Source organism: Eubalaena glacialis, chromosome 8, assembly GCF_028564815.1.
Source record: "Eubalaena glacialis isolate mEubGla1 chromosome 8, mEubGla1.1.hap2.+ XY, whole genome shotgun sequence".
NCBI classification, from domain to species: Eukaryota; Metazoa; Chordata; class Mammalia; order Artiodactyla; family Balaenidae; genus Eubalaena; species Eubalaena glacialis.
The window spans coordinates 80,318,248-80,337,870 of NC_083723.1; the positions used below are offsets into that span (position 1 = coordinate 80,318,248).

General features: G+C 41.7%; 1 protein-coding gene across 1 annotated transcript in view; it reads left to right on the plus strand.

Moving 5' to 3' along the window:
* CREB5 (cAMP responsive element binding protein 5) overlaps positions 1-19,623 on the plus strand; it is a 321,691-nt gene that overhangs the window by 69,676 nt on the left and 232,392 nt on the right. Inside the window, exon 3 of the mRNA XM_061198625.1 lies at positions 8,661-8,833. Coding sequence (XP_061054608.1) covers positions 8,661-8,833 — 173 coding nt within the window. The remainder of the gene's footprint in view (positions 1-8,660; positions 8,834-19,623) is intronic.

Sequence of the window (19,623 nt, forward strand, 5' to 3'; positions counted from 1 at the left end):
GAAAATAACAGGGGGATGGATATCTCTAGCTAGGGAGGTAGTGTTAGCATTGGTAGTAATCATGATAATAATAATGGCTACTAACACTTATTGGACATTTAATGTGTCCAACATTGCACTCAGCTCTGTATTTACATTACTTAAATTAATCTTTATAAAAATCTTACAAGGTAGGGTTGTTCCTATGTGACAAATGAGAAAAATAAAGAAAAGAGAAGCTATAAACTTGCTCAAGATCACACATCATTCATTTCTTCACCGAATAATTGAATTTATTGCACATCTACGAAGTGCATGACACTGGCTGTTCTGAGATGAACATGGACTATTCCCTCCTCCAAGTTTCCTGGAGGAAGCATTTGTGAAAATAAGTCAGGTTTTCTAATGGAGGTGTGGGAGAGCAGAGCAGGGAACTCATGGGGCCAGAAGGAGTGGGGGAAGGCTTCATAGAGGAGGGAGCGTCAGAGCTGGATCTTGATGAATGAATTGACTGCAGAGAGGAAGTGCTATGTGCAAAGGTGAAAAAGAGACATGAAATGGTGTGGGATAGTCAAGAAGCATTGAGGTCTGTGTGTGTGAGTGGTAGGGGAGGGGATTGGGAGGATGGGTTGCCAGGAGGTGATGTGGGAAAGATTGATGGGGACCAGTTTGTAAAAGGCTGAAGTCAATGGGAAGGTACATGTAGGAGGTCATGGATGGCCAGCAGAAGTGTTTAAGTAGGCTGGTGCCATGATGGAATGCACAGCTTTCTGGAAGAAGATTCTTGAGAAATGAGGAACCTTACCAGTTAGCAGTACAATGTACAGTATCATTTTCAGTGGAGTTAGATGAATTTCTAACTTCCAGGATATCTGTATATACAGCAGCCCCAGAAATTTGCTCCATGTAATTCTAGTAACCTGAATGAAGTCCTAGTGCCGTTTCATTCGTTCTATCCCATAAGATGATATTTAGCAGAAGCAACCAAGACAGTAATGTGGGAGATAAGAGCAGAGACACGGACAGTCCAGGGCACTGAGAATCTGAACAGGAAGGAGCAGGATCTTGGAGAGACACCCCAAAACTGTTTCTCACAGTCAAGGGTGGCACCTGAGAAGACATGTATTGTCTTGAGCATTTTACTACAGTACTAAGTGAATAGCTATAAAATGCTTACAGGGATGCTTCAGGGCTCTGCTGCCTCAAACCCAGTATTAGAAAGGATAACAGAGGTCTGGGATTGGAGGAGAGCATGGACCGGTCAGACGGATCTTGCTGCTCTGTATCCTGCAGACTGACGTCTAGAGCCCCAGTCAGGGGGACTGCCTGCTTCCTGGAAATGTGTGAGTGGGCTAAGGCCACTGAGGGTTACGTCAGTGTGCGAGCTGCCTTTCTACCCATTGCATGGGAAGTTGCCTTAGAAGTTGAACTTGATCCAGACGTCAGAGAAATGATCTCTTTCTCAGGCTTTCCCTGAGCTCTTGGAACTCTTAAGGAAGGTGAACTAACATCAAAGAGTGAGCTAGTGATGGTTGCTTGTTTGTTTTGGTAATTTGATAAAAGCATTGATCAACACTTTTTGAACTACAGCCTTCCCTCCCTAATTCTAATCTGCACTATTCATTGTAAATCAGTTTAGAAATGCCTATGCAGCCAACATGACCTTGAGACAAGGGTTGCTAATCAGTCACTTTGAAATGAATTAATGGTGTATTCCCAGGCTTTGCTAGGTGTGAAGACAGTGGTGATGACATTGATCCAAATTAATGGTATGATAGATAGACTGTAGTTCTCAGGATCACATACCAACATCAGTTAATAACTTCTTTTAATGTCCATAGAAAGGATATCAGGTATACTTCATTTTTTGCCGTGTCACTTTCCGCTAGGAAATATTTTTACAGAGAGACTATAGAGGCAGTGTGGCTTAGTAGGTAACAGCCTGGATTCTGAAGCCAAACTGCCTAGTTCCGAGCTTCTCCACTTATTGGTTGTGTGACTTTGAGGACTCTTAACCTCTCTGTGCCTCAGTTTCCTCATCTGTAAAATGGGGATAATAATCATACCAAACTCCTAGGCTGATGATAAGGATTAAATGAGTTTTCTGACATATGGTCATGCTGTGTAAGTGTTAGCCATTATTTATAATATTTCCATTAATATCAGTCATAGGGAGTAGCCACCCAGAATAAACCATTACTCTCTGAGCTTCACATTCTGAACTTTACTAAAAGGAAAGAAGTACACATTTGCTGTCAGGCACTATGGTGGAACATTTGTTATCTCATGTGAAACTCTACAATCTGGTCCATTAGATGATTATCTCCATTTTAAAGATGAGGAAGGTATGGCTCAGAGAACTTAAATAACATGCTCTATATCATAACAGATGATATAGAGCTGAAGTGAACTTGAGCCCAATTACAGTTCTCATGTTTTCCTTCTGTACTTTTGTTCCTTTTAGAATTCTCCAGGGATAAGTAGCAAACTCTGAAAAAGCAGAATTAAAAGTGCATGTCAAAGCTGGCATTTTCACAGTACCCTGTGCTGTCTTCTCCCTTCCTCTCCTGCAGAGGTTGCCTGAGATGGTGTCTTATCTTATGTGGTCCATCTTGCACTGTGTGACTATGCTCAGGAGAGAGAGGCAGCCTGCGTGTCCCCTGGTCTCCCCCAGCCCCCTGCCTTGCCTCCTCTGATACCTCACTGGTTCCTCTGTCATGGAGCAGCCCACCCTCTCAGTAAGATTCAAAACACTCCTACTGTTCCAGCTCCCGAGAGCACCAGAAAGGAGTCAACACCCTCTAGAATCCCTCCTACACCTCCAGAGAGCCTAGTGCCTTCCAGAAGGTTAGAACCTTTGTTATTCTGTGAAAGTCTCAGACATCTTTTGGATGCAGTTCCTCGATGTTTACATCTGGGAAGTTCTGAAAGTCTTCATAACTGCCCGGGCATCATTAAGATGCAGACAATTCTAAGATTGCACAACTCAGCTTGTAAACACATGTCGGGATGACCCTGGCTCCTTATAGAGAAACTTATAAAGTTTCTACACCTTGGCAGTTGGAAAGAATATAGATTTGAAGATAACATTTTGGTACTTCATGGGAATCAACATCATTTGGCCTCTATGCTCCAACCTTCACTTTCATTTGTGGTCCACCTCCCTTCATCCTTCATTACCACACCCTAAAATTATAGTTGTTTATAAGAGCATAGACTTACATTCATATACATCAGGTTGTTTTCTGCATATTGTATTCCAAGCCCATGCACGCAGGACAATTACCACTCTACCTCCAGCTCACTGACTATGCAATCAAGACTCATTATTACCCTGGTTCTCATCCCATTCACGCTCTTTATGTCTCAGAACAACAGTGAATAGAGAGCAAGGTATATTGCAGGGCATGAAGGGAATAAGAAGGCCAAGGACATGGGGATAAATCTGAACTAAGGAGGGGAAAATTTAGGTGAAGATGGTTTGTCTGAGGAGCTTTATCATCTTTGATGTTTGAGAAATTTTACTTTTTGTTAGATCTGTTTCTTGAATCATGATCCTTGGGTCTGATGGAAAACTATAATTTTTGGAAGGCTTATTTCTGCAAAAGCTTATGGTTATGGAGAAAAATCAATGTTTGTAGGCCCATGAATCAGAGTCTAAGAAGTCTGTTTGGATATTTAGTGTCTCATAAAATGTAACATAGAAAGACTTGTGGAGTATCAGAGCTGTAAAAGATCATGGAGACCATGATCCACCCCCCTCCTTTTAGTGATGAGGCTGTGAAGCCAAGGGAAGCTGAATGATTTACGCAGATTACATGGCTACAAGGAGGGTTAGAGAGACTGAAGTAGAAGAGACCTCCTGACTCCTAAACCAGTATATTTTCAGCATTATCACATGTTACTAATCATTTGGAAGCATTTGAACCAAAGTATGAACCGTGTATTATGAGAGAATCTTAGCAAGAAGAGACCTTGGAGGTCATCTAGTGCCATCTCCCTCCTGATGCAAGAATCCTCTTGGTGACATTAACAGATGGCACTACTCCCTACTGATGCTAGGAAGCTTAGTACTTTATAAGGCAACTTGTTTTATCTTTGGCTATCCCTACATATTGGTAAATTTACCCCAACAAAAGGTCGAACTTCTATTTTTAAAGCATCAGTCCAGAAGGAGTGAGTGTGGCCAAAGGGGAATGGAATGGTATTAGTGATGGTGTAGAGTTTTACTCTTTTTATCTTAAAATAAGGATAATAATGCCTATCTTGTAGGGTCAGTGTGAGGATCAGAGGTGCAGTTTATAAAGCATCTACCATAATAGCTGCTTCAATAGGTACTCAAATTTTAGTTATTGTTGGCTTTTGTCATCATGATCCCATTTTTTGAAATTATGCCCTCTGGAGCAACATAGACTATGTCTAATCCCGCAAATATTTGAAGGCAGTTAGCATGACCTCTAAGCCTTCTTTTCTTCAGACTAAATATTCCCTGATTCTTCTACCATTCTTCCTGTGATGCATTTTGGATGCCTCCATTGCTTTCATTCCCTCCTATTTGTCAATTTCCCCCTTAAACTGTGGTGGCCAAATGTGGTCAGTCTGATGTGCTTGACAGTGGAATAATTACATCCCTTGATCTGGACATCGCACTTCTCCTACAGCAACCTAGATTTATGTTAGCATTTTTGGAGGCCAGATCACACAGTTGGCTCAAATAAAACCTTGTTCTACTATCCAGAATGTTAGCGACGTCTCCCAACATTGTGTCAACCACAGATTTGACAAGCATGATTTTTACATCTTCATCCAAGCGGTTGATAAAAATGTTGAACAAGAAAAGGCCAAAGGCTGAGCCTCCAGGAACACCTCAGATCCTTCCCTGCATATTGACATCCAACCGCTGGTTGGTGACATTGTTTCACCAGCTCCAAGTCTACTCACCTATGCTAACAAAAATAACTCAGCAAGATATAGTCATTCTTTGTGTTTTTGAAATTGGATATTTACTTTATTTAAAGATAAAATGCCATTCTTTTATCAAGGAAGACAGGTTTTGAACCCATAATTGGGAAAATGTGAACTCAGAAGTAATTTCATGTTTGAGTTACTATGTAATGCTGAAAGAAAAAAAAAAACCAACTTCTCTTAATGTGAAATGATAATGCTCGCTTAAATTTGTTTATTTTTCCAAAATGTTTCGAAATTATTCTCTGGGTCTGGGGGAAGGAGGCTGGAGAATTTGCAGATTTCATGCGTTGGGGAGAAAGGAGATTTTTGAAATATTAGGATATAACTTTCAAGAGCTTTTTCCATCTCTGGTGGAGATCACAGAGACAAAGAGATCTCTTAAAAATGTTGGTGGGGGAGGGTGTGAAGTATATCCTAGATAGTCTTTTTTATTCTTTTTAATGGTTCTCAGAGAAGAGTCTTAAACTTTTTGAGGGGGGAGTTATTTCTTTCTCTCATTTAACATGCTTTATGCTGAAGAAATCAAACCAGTGTCTTTGCACCAGGTTTCAAAATTTTTGAACCAAGTTTTTCTTGGTTTCCATGGTGGAGATAAAGAATGGTTATGGACATACCATTTGAGCCAAAGTGCTCAAAGACTTGAAGCTCGTTTCTTGGTATCTTCCTTGAAGGGCTCGTTTAATGTTTTCTCAAAGGCTTTACTTTCTAATCTACGTTCCACGTTTGTGGCTTTCTTCTTAATTCTGATCCTCTCTATTTCTCTACCCCATAATCAAACAAGTATGTTAACATCTAACATATCTTAATGTCTTTTATTGTGATCATGCTTTGAGATTTCAAGGTAAATAGACAAAAGAGTTAGCATTCTCAAAAATCGCCCAGGGAATAAAAGATAAGATTTCATTATACTGAATATCCTAGGAATGTCATTTTATAATTTACTCATTCTCTCACTATTTTCTGCATGCCTACTGTGCCAGACACTGATCTGGGCCACGGAGACTCAATGGGGAGTAAAGTCGGACTTAGTCCCTTCTCTCATGTGCTTATATTCTAGAGGGAGAAACAGATATTGATCAAATAACCGAAGACAATTGTAAACTTGTGAAAAGTGCTATGAAGGAGGGGGAGATGGTGCCCCTCATTGGAGAGGTCAGGGAAGGCTTTCTCACATGATGCTTAGTTTGTGGTTTGAAGGTGGAGTCTGGGGAAGAGTACAGGTAGCAGAAAACAGCATATTCAGCTCTGTGCTGAAATGGAGCATCTTCAGTATGAGAGCAGGAAAATTCGTGCAGGTGGAGTGAATCGCAGAGAGCCAGAGTGAAGGTGGTGTGAGATGAGCAGGGGAGGTAGGAATGGTGTCATACAGGCCTTGGAGGTCACACTGAGAGTGCTGTCGGGATCTTCTGAACCATGAGAAGCCACCTAAGAAGCATGGAGAGGGTGGGACATGTAGCTGGATTTGTGTGCGATGAGATCAGTTTTGCCTTTTGAAAGGATGACTGTGGCTGTATTATGGGAAAGAGGAGGAAGGGAAATCAAGTGAATGACAAGGGACCAGTTAGGAGAGCACTTGTTTAATCCAGGAAAGAAGATGGTGGTTGGGTGGAAGTTGGTGGAAAAAGAGACGGAAAGAGAAGGATGCTTACATTGAATTTATGGTACTTGGGGACTACATGTGGGGGTGATAGAAAAGAGGTGCCAAAGGAGGGTTCAGACATTTTATATTATTGTTTGTGAACTTAAAGAGAATATTATTTTTAAAATTGTATAGCTCTATTGATAACTTTCACTAGCACAGCACAACAGGAATAATAAAAAGAGAGTCAGAAATCCTTCTGTGCCTCAGATCTATTATTGACAAAGTAGGTGACTGTGAACAGGATGAAAAATTTCAAATATCTTTAAGGATCTAAACACTGGAAAAATAATACTTACAATGTTTACTTCATCACAACCTCACTAAGACCTAGAGAAATAAGTTTGTGAAGGTTCACTTTTGAAAGAAATAACGATTATCTTTACTTTCGCTATTACTTTTAGTTTGATTCTCTACGCCCCTAGATCCTATAAAAAGAACTCAAGCGTATCCCTGTGCTGCCACCCCAATACAAATCACCATTTCCTTTCATCTCAGTTTAACCAGCCACAATATTTTCCCACGTCAGAAAAACCTTCCAGTGTATAAGGGGAGCCTTTGGATCATGTGTGTGTGTCTAAGCCTGTTCATGCCTTTGGGATCTCAAGACAACAGTCGGCTTACAGTCTAAGCCAGGTGCCCAGTTGCCATCTGGGCTCCTGACAAGCTGTGTGGTCAGGGTATAGAAATCAGAAACCTGGGAAAGGTACAGTGTGATGGGCACAAGCACCCCCAATACCATATATGTTATCACCGTCATTTTACCCACAGTGCAGGAAATCCTGTTCTTTACAGAAGAACTTCAAAGAACCACTACTAGTAGTCCTGGGTAACATTTTTTTTTTTTTCTTTGCCAAAGCACAGACAGATATTTTTCCTCTAGTAAATTGCTAGTGACACTCCATTTCTTTCCTGTCATCCTCAACCCATTGTCCAACTGACCTCTCAGATTTCCCTACCCTTCAAGGCTGAAGGGCTGTACCTGGCTGTTTCCAGAGGCCCACTGACTTATGTTGCTTTGCCCTGAACTTTCTTTTTCTCTTCTAGGTTCTGACTTTCTCACATTTCAGCCCCACCATGTTGATCAGCCCTCTTCTGCCTCAGTGTGAATCCTCTCTTGTTGTCCCATTGACATTCTTTTCTAGGAAGAGCTGTCTTTTAAGCCAGCTTTATCGTGCATATTTTACCTTATTTTTGAATTTTAAACAAAGAAGCCTTCATTCAAGTCATCAGAAATAAATACATGATAATAGGTCTCTCAAGTGACTCAGTTGTGTCATTATTTTCTTCACTACTTTCATGCAGTGTTTGTTTACTAACTGCCTACTATGCTCTAAGCACCATGGATAGAATAATGAACACAAACATTCTATATTCTTGAGGAAAAGACAATGAACAAGTAAACAGACAAGAAATCGTTGTCAGTATTCCATTATTCCACCAAATTGTTAGAGATTGATTTTATGGAAATACAGCAGAGTTGTAACTCTCACTCTTGTCATTGGATCCCAGACATCCTGTTGTCTTTTCCAGTCGTTCATCCTCAGTCCCCAGGTTGTTGAGCTTGGGTCATGAGTACCCAGATTATGATTTGGAAAAGTAGTTTCCTGGGAAAAAAAAAAGAGGTGGTTAGTCTTATAGGACTGAAAAAGAAAAAATAACTAGTGTGCTTGTCATTCAAAGCAGGGTGCTGAATGGCTCTTCGCTAAATCATAGTATTATGCACTTATCACAGAAATCATTTTCAAATGCAATATATATCACACCAAGTCAGAGCAGATATGCACTAAACATCCCTGATGTAAACCTCCCATTGGGATGGCGGCAGGGTGATTAGCGAACTTCCAGGTATTTTCTTATGTGCTTTCCTCTTAAGGTGAATAGTTATTTTTCATCTCATCGTAGCTGTAATTTGTAACAAAGATAAATGGACCCATGGCTTGCCAGAAGCCAAAACTCTGTATTTAGTTGACATGACCAGATTCCCCATTTTGGCCTTTGAGAGCTTGAGAGTAGACTGAAGCATTCACCTCTTCTGACCCTTTTCCCTCTGTCTTCTGTCTTCTCTGGGCAGAATATCTCGATGCATAACACCGTTGGTGGGGCCATGGTGGGGCCTGGAGCTCACCAGCTTGGCAGCACCCGGATGCCCAACCATGACACCAGCGTTGTGATTCAGCAAGCCATGCCGTCACCCCAGTCCAGCTCTGTCATCACACAGGCACCTTCCACCAACCGCCAGATCGGGTAAGGAGACCTCCTCGGCTGTCTCTGGGTCCTGGCTGGAGCTCAGGAAATGTTCTAGACTTTCTCCTAGTTTCTAGTCCTCAGATTGGATAAGACAGAAGTTGGTTTTCCTGGCTGGTGTGATATTGCGTAGAGCTCAGAGTGATGTTTTTGATGGGAGAAGGGAAGAGGGATTCTCTGTTTGGTGGAAGCTCTTTGACCCTGACTTTGGGGAGAAAAGCAAGTCATTCTGTGTCATTGTTTCTTCAAACAAGATTCTTGAACTTCAAGATGACCATGGGGAAACCCCATGGATGTTGAGAGCAGAGCATAGTTCTCAGGACAAATGCTTGAGGATGGTGGAGGGAAGTGTCACCTGCCCAGCCTCCTCCCTAACAGAGTATGTCCCTCCATTCCTAAGATCTAAGCCCATCACCTGTGTCTTTGGTGTATTTCCATGGTCCTCCTTCCCTCTGATCATTTCTTCTGTGCTTCTCTTCCTTTTTAATACCTTCTCATTAGCTCTCCTCTCTCTGCATTGGTCCATATTCATTCCTGGAGTAGACAAAACAAAGAAAGCAGGCCCTATCCCTCTCATTTAAGTAAAAAAAGACAACACTGAGGCATTGAGAAAAATAGGTAGAATGCTCCCAGACACTGTGTATTATGGGATGGAAAGAGAGCTCACTTCTGAGTATCAGGTGATAGCTCTCGGCCCTTGTTATTCAGAGTGTGGTCTGAGGACCGGCAGGGTGGGTATTACCCAGGCGCTTCTTAGAAATGCAGAATCTCTAGCCCAGCTTCCTTCTCTCCAGAATGAGGATGGTATCTCTTCTTTGCACCCTCACAAGAGTAAAGTGAAAAGGAAATAAAAGATTTAAGAGTGCTTGGGATCTTAGAAAGAAAAGGTAGTAACTTAAGCCAAAGAGCTATGATAAATTTATGTTGCTGGATGCTGAGAACTGCTTGCTCTCTGTTCCCAGAATTGTCTGTTTAAAATAGGAAAGGGAGCTTGCTGTGTTTGGTATATGCATCAGAATTTAGTTTGAATATTCCATTGAATAATAGATACAGTGATTTTAAGAAAAATATTAGAAGATGTCCCACTATTTGTCAGTCTGTCTTTTCCCTTCCTTGTTTTAAATGCTTGTAAGAATTCCACACCAACAGGGAGCACTAGGGACAATGGCTTATCCCTCCTTAGAATGCTCTAGAAAGGGTACCTTGTCTCTCACATTTCTCAACTCATCAGGATGGGTTGTGACATATGAAGATGAATCTTAACAAATGAAAGTTGTGGGTGATGACTATTCTGTGAGTTTGCCATGGGTACATTTGGTTTCCCATTCAAGAAACAGAAAATTAATCTGGCCATTTGAATGCTTGGCTTTGTTGGAAGAAGCCAATGCTAAATTCGCAAGTGTCTCTGTTAAAGATTTCTTTTCTTCTCAAATGACTATGGGAGCAAATGTTGCATCACCTAAAGCAAGAACCTATAATATACTAAGAGGGTGAGGTCGTTAAAGACAGCATCTCAATCTCAAGGGACTCCTTCACTCCAGGGGCTTGGCTTTGGGCAAACAATTCACAGTTAGGCAAGCTAATTGTAATTATTTTATTTTTCTTTCAAAGGGAGAAAAACATAAAATGTGCTAGAGTTTACTAGCAGTTTTACAGCATTCCTTCTCCCCTGGAGTTCTGCTTCCTGCCCCATGACTACCCTCTTGCAGGACCTTAGTATTTGGCCATTGTTAGTACAATGCTGGTTTTTGTGAAACAATCATTTAAGGGTTAGCACTAAATTCTAAGATGGGTATTGACTCTGTCAGTAATGTACCCAGCTGGCCCAGGGCTGTACAGTTGGATGACATTCCTAGGCTGTGTCACTGCCCTGACAGGTGCGGGTGTTTCTCTGTTACATGTGACCTCCCGACCCACTCTGTCTTCTCGTTTATTCCCAATCCTGGGGTGTTATGTGTCTCTCCTGGTGTGTTCTAGGAGATAATTGTCACTTTTAGGACTCTATCTTGTTGCCGAGCTTGAAGGAAGCTGTTTCTTTGCTTCACATCCTTCCCTGTTGTGCTTACCATGTTGATTCCAACCCCTACTTCCTGTCATTTCCATTTTCTCCACGTGACCCATCTAAAACTTTGCCCGGATGATCATGGGGGCTCAGCAAGTAACAACCCAACCCATCTCACCAGTGGATTCAGAATGAAACTCTAGGTGGTAACATTTGGGGATGGTTGACTCTTTTAGTTCTCTCAGCAAAGAGGAAATGAGTACTTATTTTAAAACATGAGTTCCCTCTGGAGACTGTGTCTTTAAATGAGCATTTGAAATTGCAGATAGTTTTCTTTTTTTTTCTCTGAGGCTGCACAGAACCATATTGTAGTAATATTCTGATTTTTATCACAACCTCAAATATTTAAGTGTCAAAATCTGGCCAAGCCACCTGCAAATGTTTGCCATGGCTACTGGCCAACAAAAACAGCAAACAGCAATGAAAGTCTTCATTCAGGCTCAGCACTTAAGCTGCATCCAGCCAGAGAGGCTGGGACCCACCTGTGCCCACGCACAGGGCTCTTTTGCTGCGGCCAGTGGGTGTGTTCACGACTAGAACTTTGCGGGAGAGGGAGGGGGCTGCCTGTCTCCTATTCCCCCCTTTTCTTCCCTTTGACTAGTGCTCAGCTTCTGTTGCCAATCCCACTTTTGTTCTCCTTTCTGCCACTACCCCGCTTCATGTTGTATTTAAACTTAGCGGTTTGAATGGATTGGGAGTGATATTGACATGAAGGACGGGGAAATGAGAGCAGTGCCTGTTCTCAGGGAAGATTTGGGGGACAAAGTTTATGCATCCTTGTGTGCGCATTTGATTTTCATGCTTTTGGAGCAGGCATTGAGCCAAAGTAGAACAAAATGAGTGTGTATGCAAAAATCTGAAGAAATAAGGTTATAAAAGTAGGTAGACAAACCACATGGGCAACTTTCAGTGCATCCCATGTCACCACCCCCCCCCCACCATGCCGATGCCCAGTTCTGTCCAAGTAGCACTTTCATCCCAATAGAAACTGGAGGTAAGTATAAATATCCCAAATTGCACTCGTGTGGTTAGGCAGCCTAGAAAAACACACAGCGCTAGAGAGTGTAGGAGGCATCCCTAAACTAGTGACTACTTGTGCTTAGTCAAACGGGCAGACGCTCTGTCGGAAAGAGTGTCTTTGGCTGATTGATGGTAGCATTTTAGGAGATAAGTTTTCCAGATGGAAAAAAAAAAAAAAGAGTGGGCCATGGGCTGTGGGAGAGACAGAAAACAAGCATGTGTTAAATATAGATGAAATCGATTCAGGCTTGGACCAAATATGTGGCAGATTCCAAGCAGTATCTCTACTCCAGTCATTTTTATTAGATATCATGTAACAGGCTCATTAATTCAGGACCAAGTCTGCAAAACCCGGGAAAATGGTGGATGAGCAGGTAACAGTAATGCAAATTCTCTCTGTCTCTGTCTCTTCTTCTGTCTTTTTCTCTCTTTATCTCTGTCTCTCTCCTCATATGAGACATTTTTGTAGGAGTCAGTAATCAGTTGAGTAGGTGGCTATAATCTTAATACATCCCAGCTTTCCTAAAGAAGCCGATTTCTCTTTATGGAGTCAATGTTATTAGATAATTCATGCTTAGTAATTCTTCAGGAGAACTGTGAAGATAATATAGAGTGTGGAGGTCTACAAAAATGGGTGTCAGTACAGAGTTCTGACAGGTTATGGGAGGCGCTGCCAAAATATTCCACAAAATTTCTTCCTGTTTTCAAAATGTTCCATAGATTTAGTTCTCTGTATGGAATTGGGCAAATACATAAGCTCTTTAGATTACTGGTGAAAATTATTTGACAGTAATTGTTTACATTGGAGGTGTGATACATCTAACATCAGAATATACAAGTGTTCCTACCAAGGCTGATATTTGCACAGAAGGTATCTGGTCCATTGTGGAATATTCTAGTTAAGATATCAGGAAACTAGAAAATATGTTCAACAGCGTGTGTATATGAAACCTCTCCCTGATTATATGCCAGTTTTAGTCCTGGCAAATATATGTTTGTGTGATGTGCAGCTCTATTAGCTGTTTGGTCATAAGCTCTATTTGCATGAAGCTGTACTTAGGCAATGTAGACCTAAAACTTAGCCAGAAATTTGCATAAAATTTTGTAGAAGCAAATCTTGTTTTATGTAAAAATAAAAAGGAACTGATACTCATCATAAATTGTATTTCTCATACCTTTTATGTGATTCTTTAATAATAATACTAATAAAAAGAAGAGCTTATCACATCTCAGAACTTGTTGGCATAAAAAGCAACGCCACCTTGCCTGTTGGGGAGAGTCATGTGGCTTTGTTGTATGAGTTGTCGTTGCTGCTTGAGGTGTCCATCGAGATGGGAATGTTAATTGATTCAAAGGTTTTTGTGTTATTGTTGCTCTGAAACAAAAAAAAAGGAGAGTGGTCAATAAATGATGCCATCACAGAAAGGCACCAATTAAAGAAGCCTTAGGTAACAAAGCAGGTTACAGTTTAAGAATGTGCTTGCTCTGTAAGTGCATAGGTGTATAAATCCATTATTAAGAGTTTTCTTAAACTCCACAAACCAACGGAGCATGATTAAGACTGTCACTGCCCACAACCGGGCAGTGCTAGCAGCGTCCAGGCCAGCCTCTTCTTGCTAGAGGCAGCAGCCGGCAGGCCCGGCTTATCACTGCCTGCCCCTGCCCCCTACCCTTCTCCAGGACAGCCTGAAGCCTCCTTTGAGTAATTCAGAACAGAAGCCATTATTTCCTGCTTTGTGTTTTGCTGAATATCACGGCTATGAACATTGCTTTATTGTTAGAAAGTTGCTGGATCTTTCACAGCACCGAGAACATTTACGAGGGCCCTTCAGGGGGATGCTTTCTGGGAGGGTTGACAGACTTAACCATATGGCTCCCGTTAAATCCCATACAGAGCCTTGAGAAATTACCTCTGACAAGGGGGCCAGCAGCCTTCCACTCACAGAGTTTTATGTGTGGAATGAAACATTAAGTACTGATACTTGAGGAAATATAAGGTTTCTTAACATTCAAAAGTTGTAATACCACATGGTATTGTGGCCAGATGAAGGGGGCAGAGCCAGAACACCAGAGCACATGGCTGCATATTCCAAGAAGCAGAAAAACACCCCTGCTCTCCTCTCCGAATCTGGTTCTTGCCTGTGATCCCTCAGGCCAGTCTTGTATGTCTTGGTGTCTCAGCTTCTCACCCAGAACACAGCAAGTCTGGTGTCTTAGCTCGGACTGCTATAGAAAAATACCATAGACCCGGTGGCTTAAACAACAGGCATTTATTTCTCACAGTTCTAGAGGCTGGAAAGTTCAAGGTCAAGGTGCTGGCAGATTTGGTTCTTGGTGAGGGCTCTCTTCCTGCCTCGCAGATGGCCATCATCTCACTGTGTGCTCACCTGACCTCTTCTTTGTGCATGCAGAGAGAGAGAGACAGACAGGCAGATTGACAGAGAGACAGAGAGAGAGGAGAAAGAGACAGAGAGATGGTGTCTCTTCCTCTTCTTAGGACACTAATCCCATTATGGGGGCTCATGACCCATTTAAACCTAATTACCCGCAAAGGCCCCACCTCCTACTACCATCACATGGGGGTTAAGTCTTCAACATATGAATTTGGAGGAAGACACATTCAGTCCATAACAGCTAGTCTTCTTGGGAAAGAAAATTGAAAGTCACTCTTCAATGGCTTAAGCTATTTGTTAGAAAAGCCTGGGATTAGCAGGCTGATACTAAGGAGAAGAAAGGAAGCTAACGTTTATCCAACATCTACTATGTGCCAGGCACTGATCTAGCTTTGCATGTTGTTTTCTATCACTTTCCAAGAGCCCAGAGGGGTAGACATTAGTTGCTCTGGGTTTTTTGTTTTCTGGTTTTTTGCTCTAGGAAGAGAAGTAACTTGTCCAAAGTCATTCAGCCAGTAAGATGAGCAGATTTTTGAACGTGGCTCTATTGGACTTCAAAGCACATGTTTGCCCTGTGCTCCTGCCCATAGCAATCCCAGTGCTGTGGAAGAGACATGAGCATGTCTGACCATTTGGGAGAGTCATCTACCCACAAGAGTTGGCTAATGCTTAGTCTCTGGTTACAGTGTAAAGAGCTTCTGTGCTTTCACACACCTGCAGGGCGGTCAAGGGCAGAGGTGGACACACTGAGTTGCCAGCAGCTGCTTCAGTCCTTCAGGAGAAATATACAGGAGTTCCCTGGCCCTCAAGGAAGGGGGATTGGGGGCTGTTTGAGCACATGGATACAGAGAGGGCCTGTACCCGGGAGATCTGGCCAAATCCCCTCATTTGTAGGAAAACCAAAGTCAGCACTGACAGTGCTGCCCTTTCTCCAGCCATTTGGTTGCTGTACAGTTGGCTTTGTGGTTTGCAGGAAGACGCTATCCCCCGCCCAGATGAAGTGTGACTTCCGGCCTATTCTGATTCCTGTGTGGATAGGTGACTTTGCCTGTAACATCCTCTTGGGGGAGGATTTCATTTCTGAATCTTACAAACAGAAGCCCTGCTCACAAAGTTCCAGAACCTTCCATATAAGTGTCTCTGTGTGTTTTGACCTCCTCTTTCCCCCCCATCCACCATTTCTAGACTAGATAGGCACAGGTTAGTGTCTGCTTCTAGAGCAAATAGCCTAGGATCATTCAGTCTGTGACTGTTGTAAATTTGGACACTTGTTCTTTTGTGCAGCATGTTGAAAAGATATGCCTGGAAAAGACGAGCTTGCTCAGAGCCAAACCATGTCAGGTCAGAGGGGAGTCTTGGAAAAGCATTGGCCTTGGGTTCAGAGGTCATGGGTTTAGGCTCTGCCACTCAAAAAGGTTTATAACCTTGGCCAAGTGCACAACAGCCCTCGGCCTCAGTTCCTTCATCTATACATGAAAAGTTTAACCAGCTGATTACAAGTCACTCTCAGCAACACAATCCTCATTCAGTGCTTCTTTTCTGTCTCAAATTTATTTTCTCTTTCGGTTTGTTTTCCTCCAGGAGCTGAGTTTGGTAGGGGCTCTAGATTATCTGAGTTCCAGGATGAGTTCATGTGCCCACATGGGTAAGAACAGGATAGGACTTGAGAATGCTTGGGAAGAGGAGACCAGTACAGTCAAGAGAAGGGTCCTAACATATGAAGCCAGAGAGACCTGACTTCCAGGCTCAAATCCTAGGTGAATCACAACAAATTTATAATTCTATCACATGGGAATGAACACACCCATTTTACAGCTGAGTAAAGTGAGGTTCAGAGATTACATGACTTGCCCCAGGTCATACTGATGATGGCAAGAGGCAGAACTGGAAGCCAGGCCACCTACACCTCACTGTCCCAAGGGTCCAGATGAACTTGACTTCTCCAAGTTTTGGCTTCCTAACATGTAAAATGAGGAAGCATCACTAGAAAATTCTCAAAGTCTCATCCAGCACTAAAAAGCTGATGATTTTCATAACAAATTTAATTTTGAAAACTACTTGGAAGGTAAGTTGTCTGGGGGCTCAGTGCTATACGCAAGACTATGTACTTTCCTCCCTTGCACTAATCTTATCAACAAACTGTTCTTTTATTCTCATTTTGCTAAAAGTGGCTTATTGCTGAAGATCTGACTAGAAAAACACCTAAACAACAGAACAGTCTTTTAGTGAAAGACATAAAACAAGTGTAATGCAAGAAATTGGGACAATTATCTTGCCAGACACAGCTCTATGGGAAAATGCAGTCCACTGTCTTCTTTTTTGGACTTAACTGTTTTTGGGGTTACTTTATAGATGGCCTGAAACATAAGGCTTTAGCTTATATCAATATTTAGTGTTTTCCTAGGGGTAAGCCTTGGATAAGATGCCAAATAACTAAACACTGGGAATTGAGGATATATATTTCCCATAATATAAAATGCAATGATTAACTGCACCTTTCTGTACTTGTCATAGTTCCTACATGGGGATTGGCTCAGTGTTTTCTGTTTTCAGGGCCAGAAGCACGAAAGCCTAGCTGGCTCACCACCGTAGGTTTACGTGAGTCCCAGTGTTGTGTTTAGAAAGAGTCCCAGAGCTAAGTGTAATTATTCCTTGAAGAACACCAAAAGGTTTAGTAACATGGGAAAATGACTGGTGTGTGCAACGCTCTTCAAGGTGAGCATGTTAGGAGAAATGAACCTGATAAAGCAGAGCTGGTCCTTTGCAACTGGGAGTACACTTTGCTTTTTTGAAGACTGAGCATGTGCTTGTAACATGGCAGTGTCCCAGGGAGCATTTCTGATTATTTGTAACTTTCATATTCTTACAGACTATATGTCTCATAAAGTATAAATAACTCTTGTCTGAACTGATTGACAAGTAGTTTCTGAGTTAAAAGAGAAGGACTGCAGATAACCTGTGGTGCCCATTGCAATACTATGTATTCACATAATTGGACATTTAGGATTTAAAAGATAAAGGATTCAATAGGTTCTCTCATATGTATTTTTCAGTAATATTAGTCCAAATGGATTTTCTTTACCATTATTTTTTATATCCTTTCTATGGAGGATTTAGTTAAAGATGATACAAACTCTGTGGACCTTTTACCTTTGGTTGGGTGAGAATATCACATAAATTATCCAATTTGGTTTTGGATTTTGGATATAAAGGGAATCCTTATGTTAAGTTTCAGTTACATACAAATGGAATCCTATTTCAGTGAGGCAGTGCAATGCCATTGCTAGAGATTGAGAGCCTGGCTGGTGGTTCTGACTCCACCACTCACAAGTTCTGGGACTTTGAACACACCCCTTGACCTCTCTGGGCCCTAATTTTCCATCTTACAAAATGAAAGAATGAAACTAGATTGTCTAACAAGTGCCCTTTTCTAGCTCTTAGGAACATGTTTGTTTCCTTATCATGACTAACACTCTACCACAGCACTGTTTGGCTGGTAGGGATTATGGAAGAAAAAATTTCATAAAACAGATGCGCCACATTTAGCAGAAAATCTAGTAATCTATTTACTGAATATGTTGTGCTTTTGGTAAATATCAACTGTAAAATTTCTATAGAGTAATAAACATTCTTAATGGTACCAGACACATTTAAAAGAACTTGGAGTTTTATAGTTTCCCCTGCTTTGGTAAAGTGCATTTTGGCTGGTGAATAGACCGGTAAAGTCTGTAAAATGATAGGACCCTGGTGAGTGTGGGGTACAGACATGCTGGAATGTGCTTGGGTTGCTTTTTACAGAGTTGCAGGTCTTTGCAGAGAACAGATGGCCCCAGACATCTTTGAAATGCTAGAAATGACTTCCTGAGTATACTCGTCATATATTGGTTCCGATATGGTAATTCATAAGCCAAATACACAGCACTTTACAGCTGACCTCCGATCTATTATTTTCAGTCTATAAAACCAATAAACATTTCTACACAAACAATCATAATGACGACTGCCACAACAAACACCCATCCCCAAGTCACCAAGCCACTGAACACTTGTCAAATGCACAATGGCATTCTCAGCATCTGTAGGGGCTGGAGGCCAAGCGTTTGGCAGATTCTTAGGGATCACTGCTTAGTGTGACATTTCTTCTCACTTTTCCCAGAGTTTTGCTCAAATTGAATACTTGAAGAGATAAGCAGTAAAGTGCTAGATTGAAGAGAACTGGAGGCTGCTTCCACTTCAGTATTATTTGGGTAGTATGAGTGACGCCATTTGATCAGTGAAACCAAAGTCTACCCATGAAGCTTTCTATAACCCTATATTGAGTCAGGGTGTATTTTTAATGACAAAATTAGACAAAAATGCAACTTTATAGTTACATATTTCAAATCACAGCCTCTCTAAAACATAGAAAGAATGAATTTAAAAATAATCTGAACTAAATTGTATATTATTAAAGGAGACTGGGGAATTTTAATGTCCAGTTGCATCCAAATGAAAACTGTGTGTGTGTGCCTGGTGTGTATGTGTACACACGTTTCATAATATTTTTCTTTACTGGAACATCATTTAGGCCATTTGACATGTATATAACCTTATTCAAAACTCTTGAAGAAATTTTCCGGGGGTATTCCACAAAGCATGGTTTTTCATAATGCCCTGAATGTCCTTTATAACCCCCCTCTTACATGACAATAAACTACGCCAGCACCTTGGAGCCACTTTTAAAGAATAGTCACAGAGACTAACAAGCATAATAAGATTAAAAAAGAAAAAAACTCATGTAGATTCGCGTTAGGCCCTTAACCTAGTTTTCAGAAAACTGAAACAATTCCTCATTATCTAGAAAATGACCATTTGATTGATGAATTATGTTTTCAGGAGTAGCCACTTTTTATTACTCTGACAGCTTGACATCACTGGCGTGTGGGGTGAGATACTTAAGTGCTAATGCGGAGGTCCCTGGAGGGTGGTGACAGCCAGATCCTAGAGTCGGGGAGAGAGAATGCCACCTCAGGGGGTGGCTCCCTCCCTGTGAGGAACAGGGTGAATATCTCATAGAAAACTGGCTGTGGCACTAACCATGGGCTTGGGGCTTCACCAAAGAAGGATTTGATCTACTGGGAGATTCTGATTCATAACTGAAGTGAAATGGGGGTGGCAGGGCACTCATCTAGAGCCCTGACTTTCTCTTCTTCCTCTCTCCCTCTTTCCTCCCTCTTTTCTTCCCATCTCCCCTAGAAAGAAAGGAGGAATACCTCAAATTATTCATGTCTGCCATTTGGCCATGGCTCTGGCTAAAAGTCTGGAATTGGAGAAAG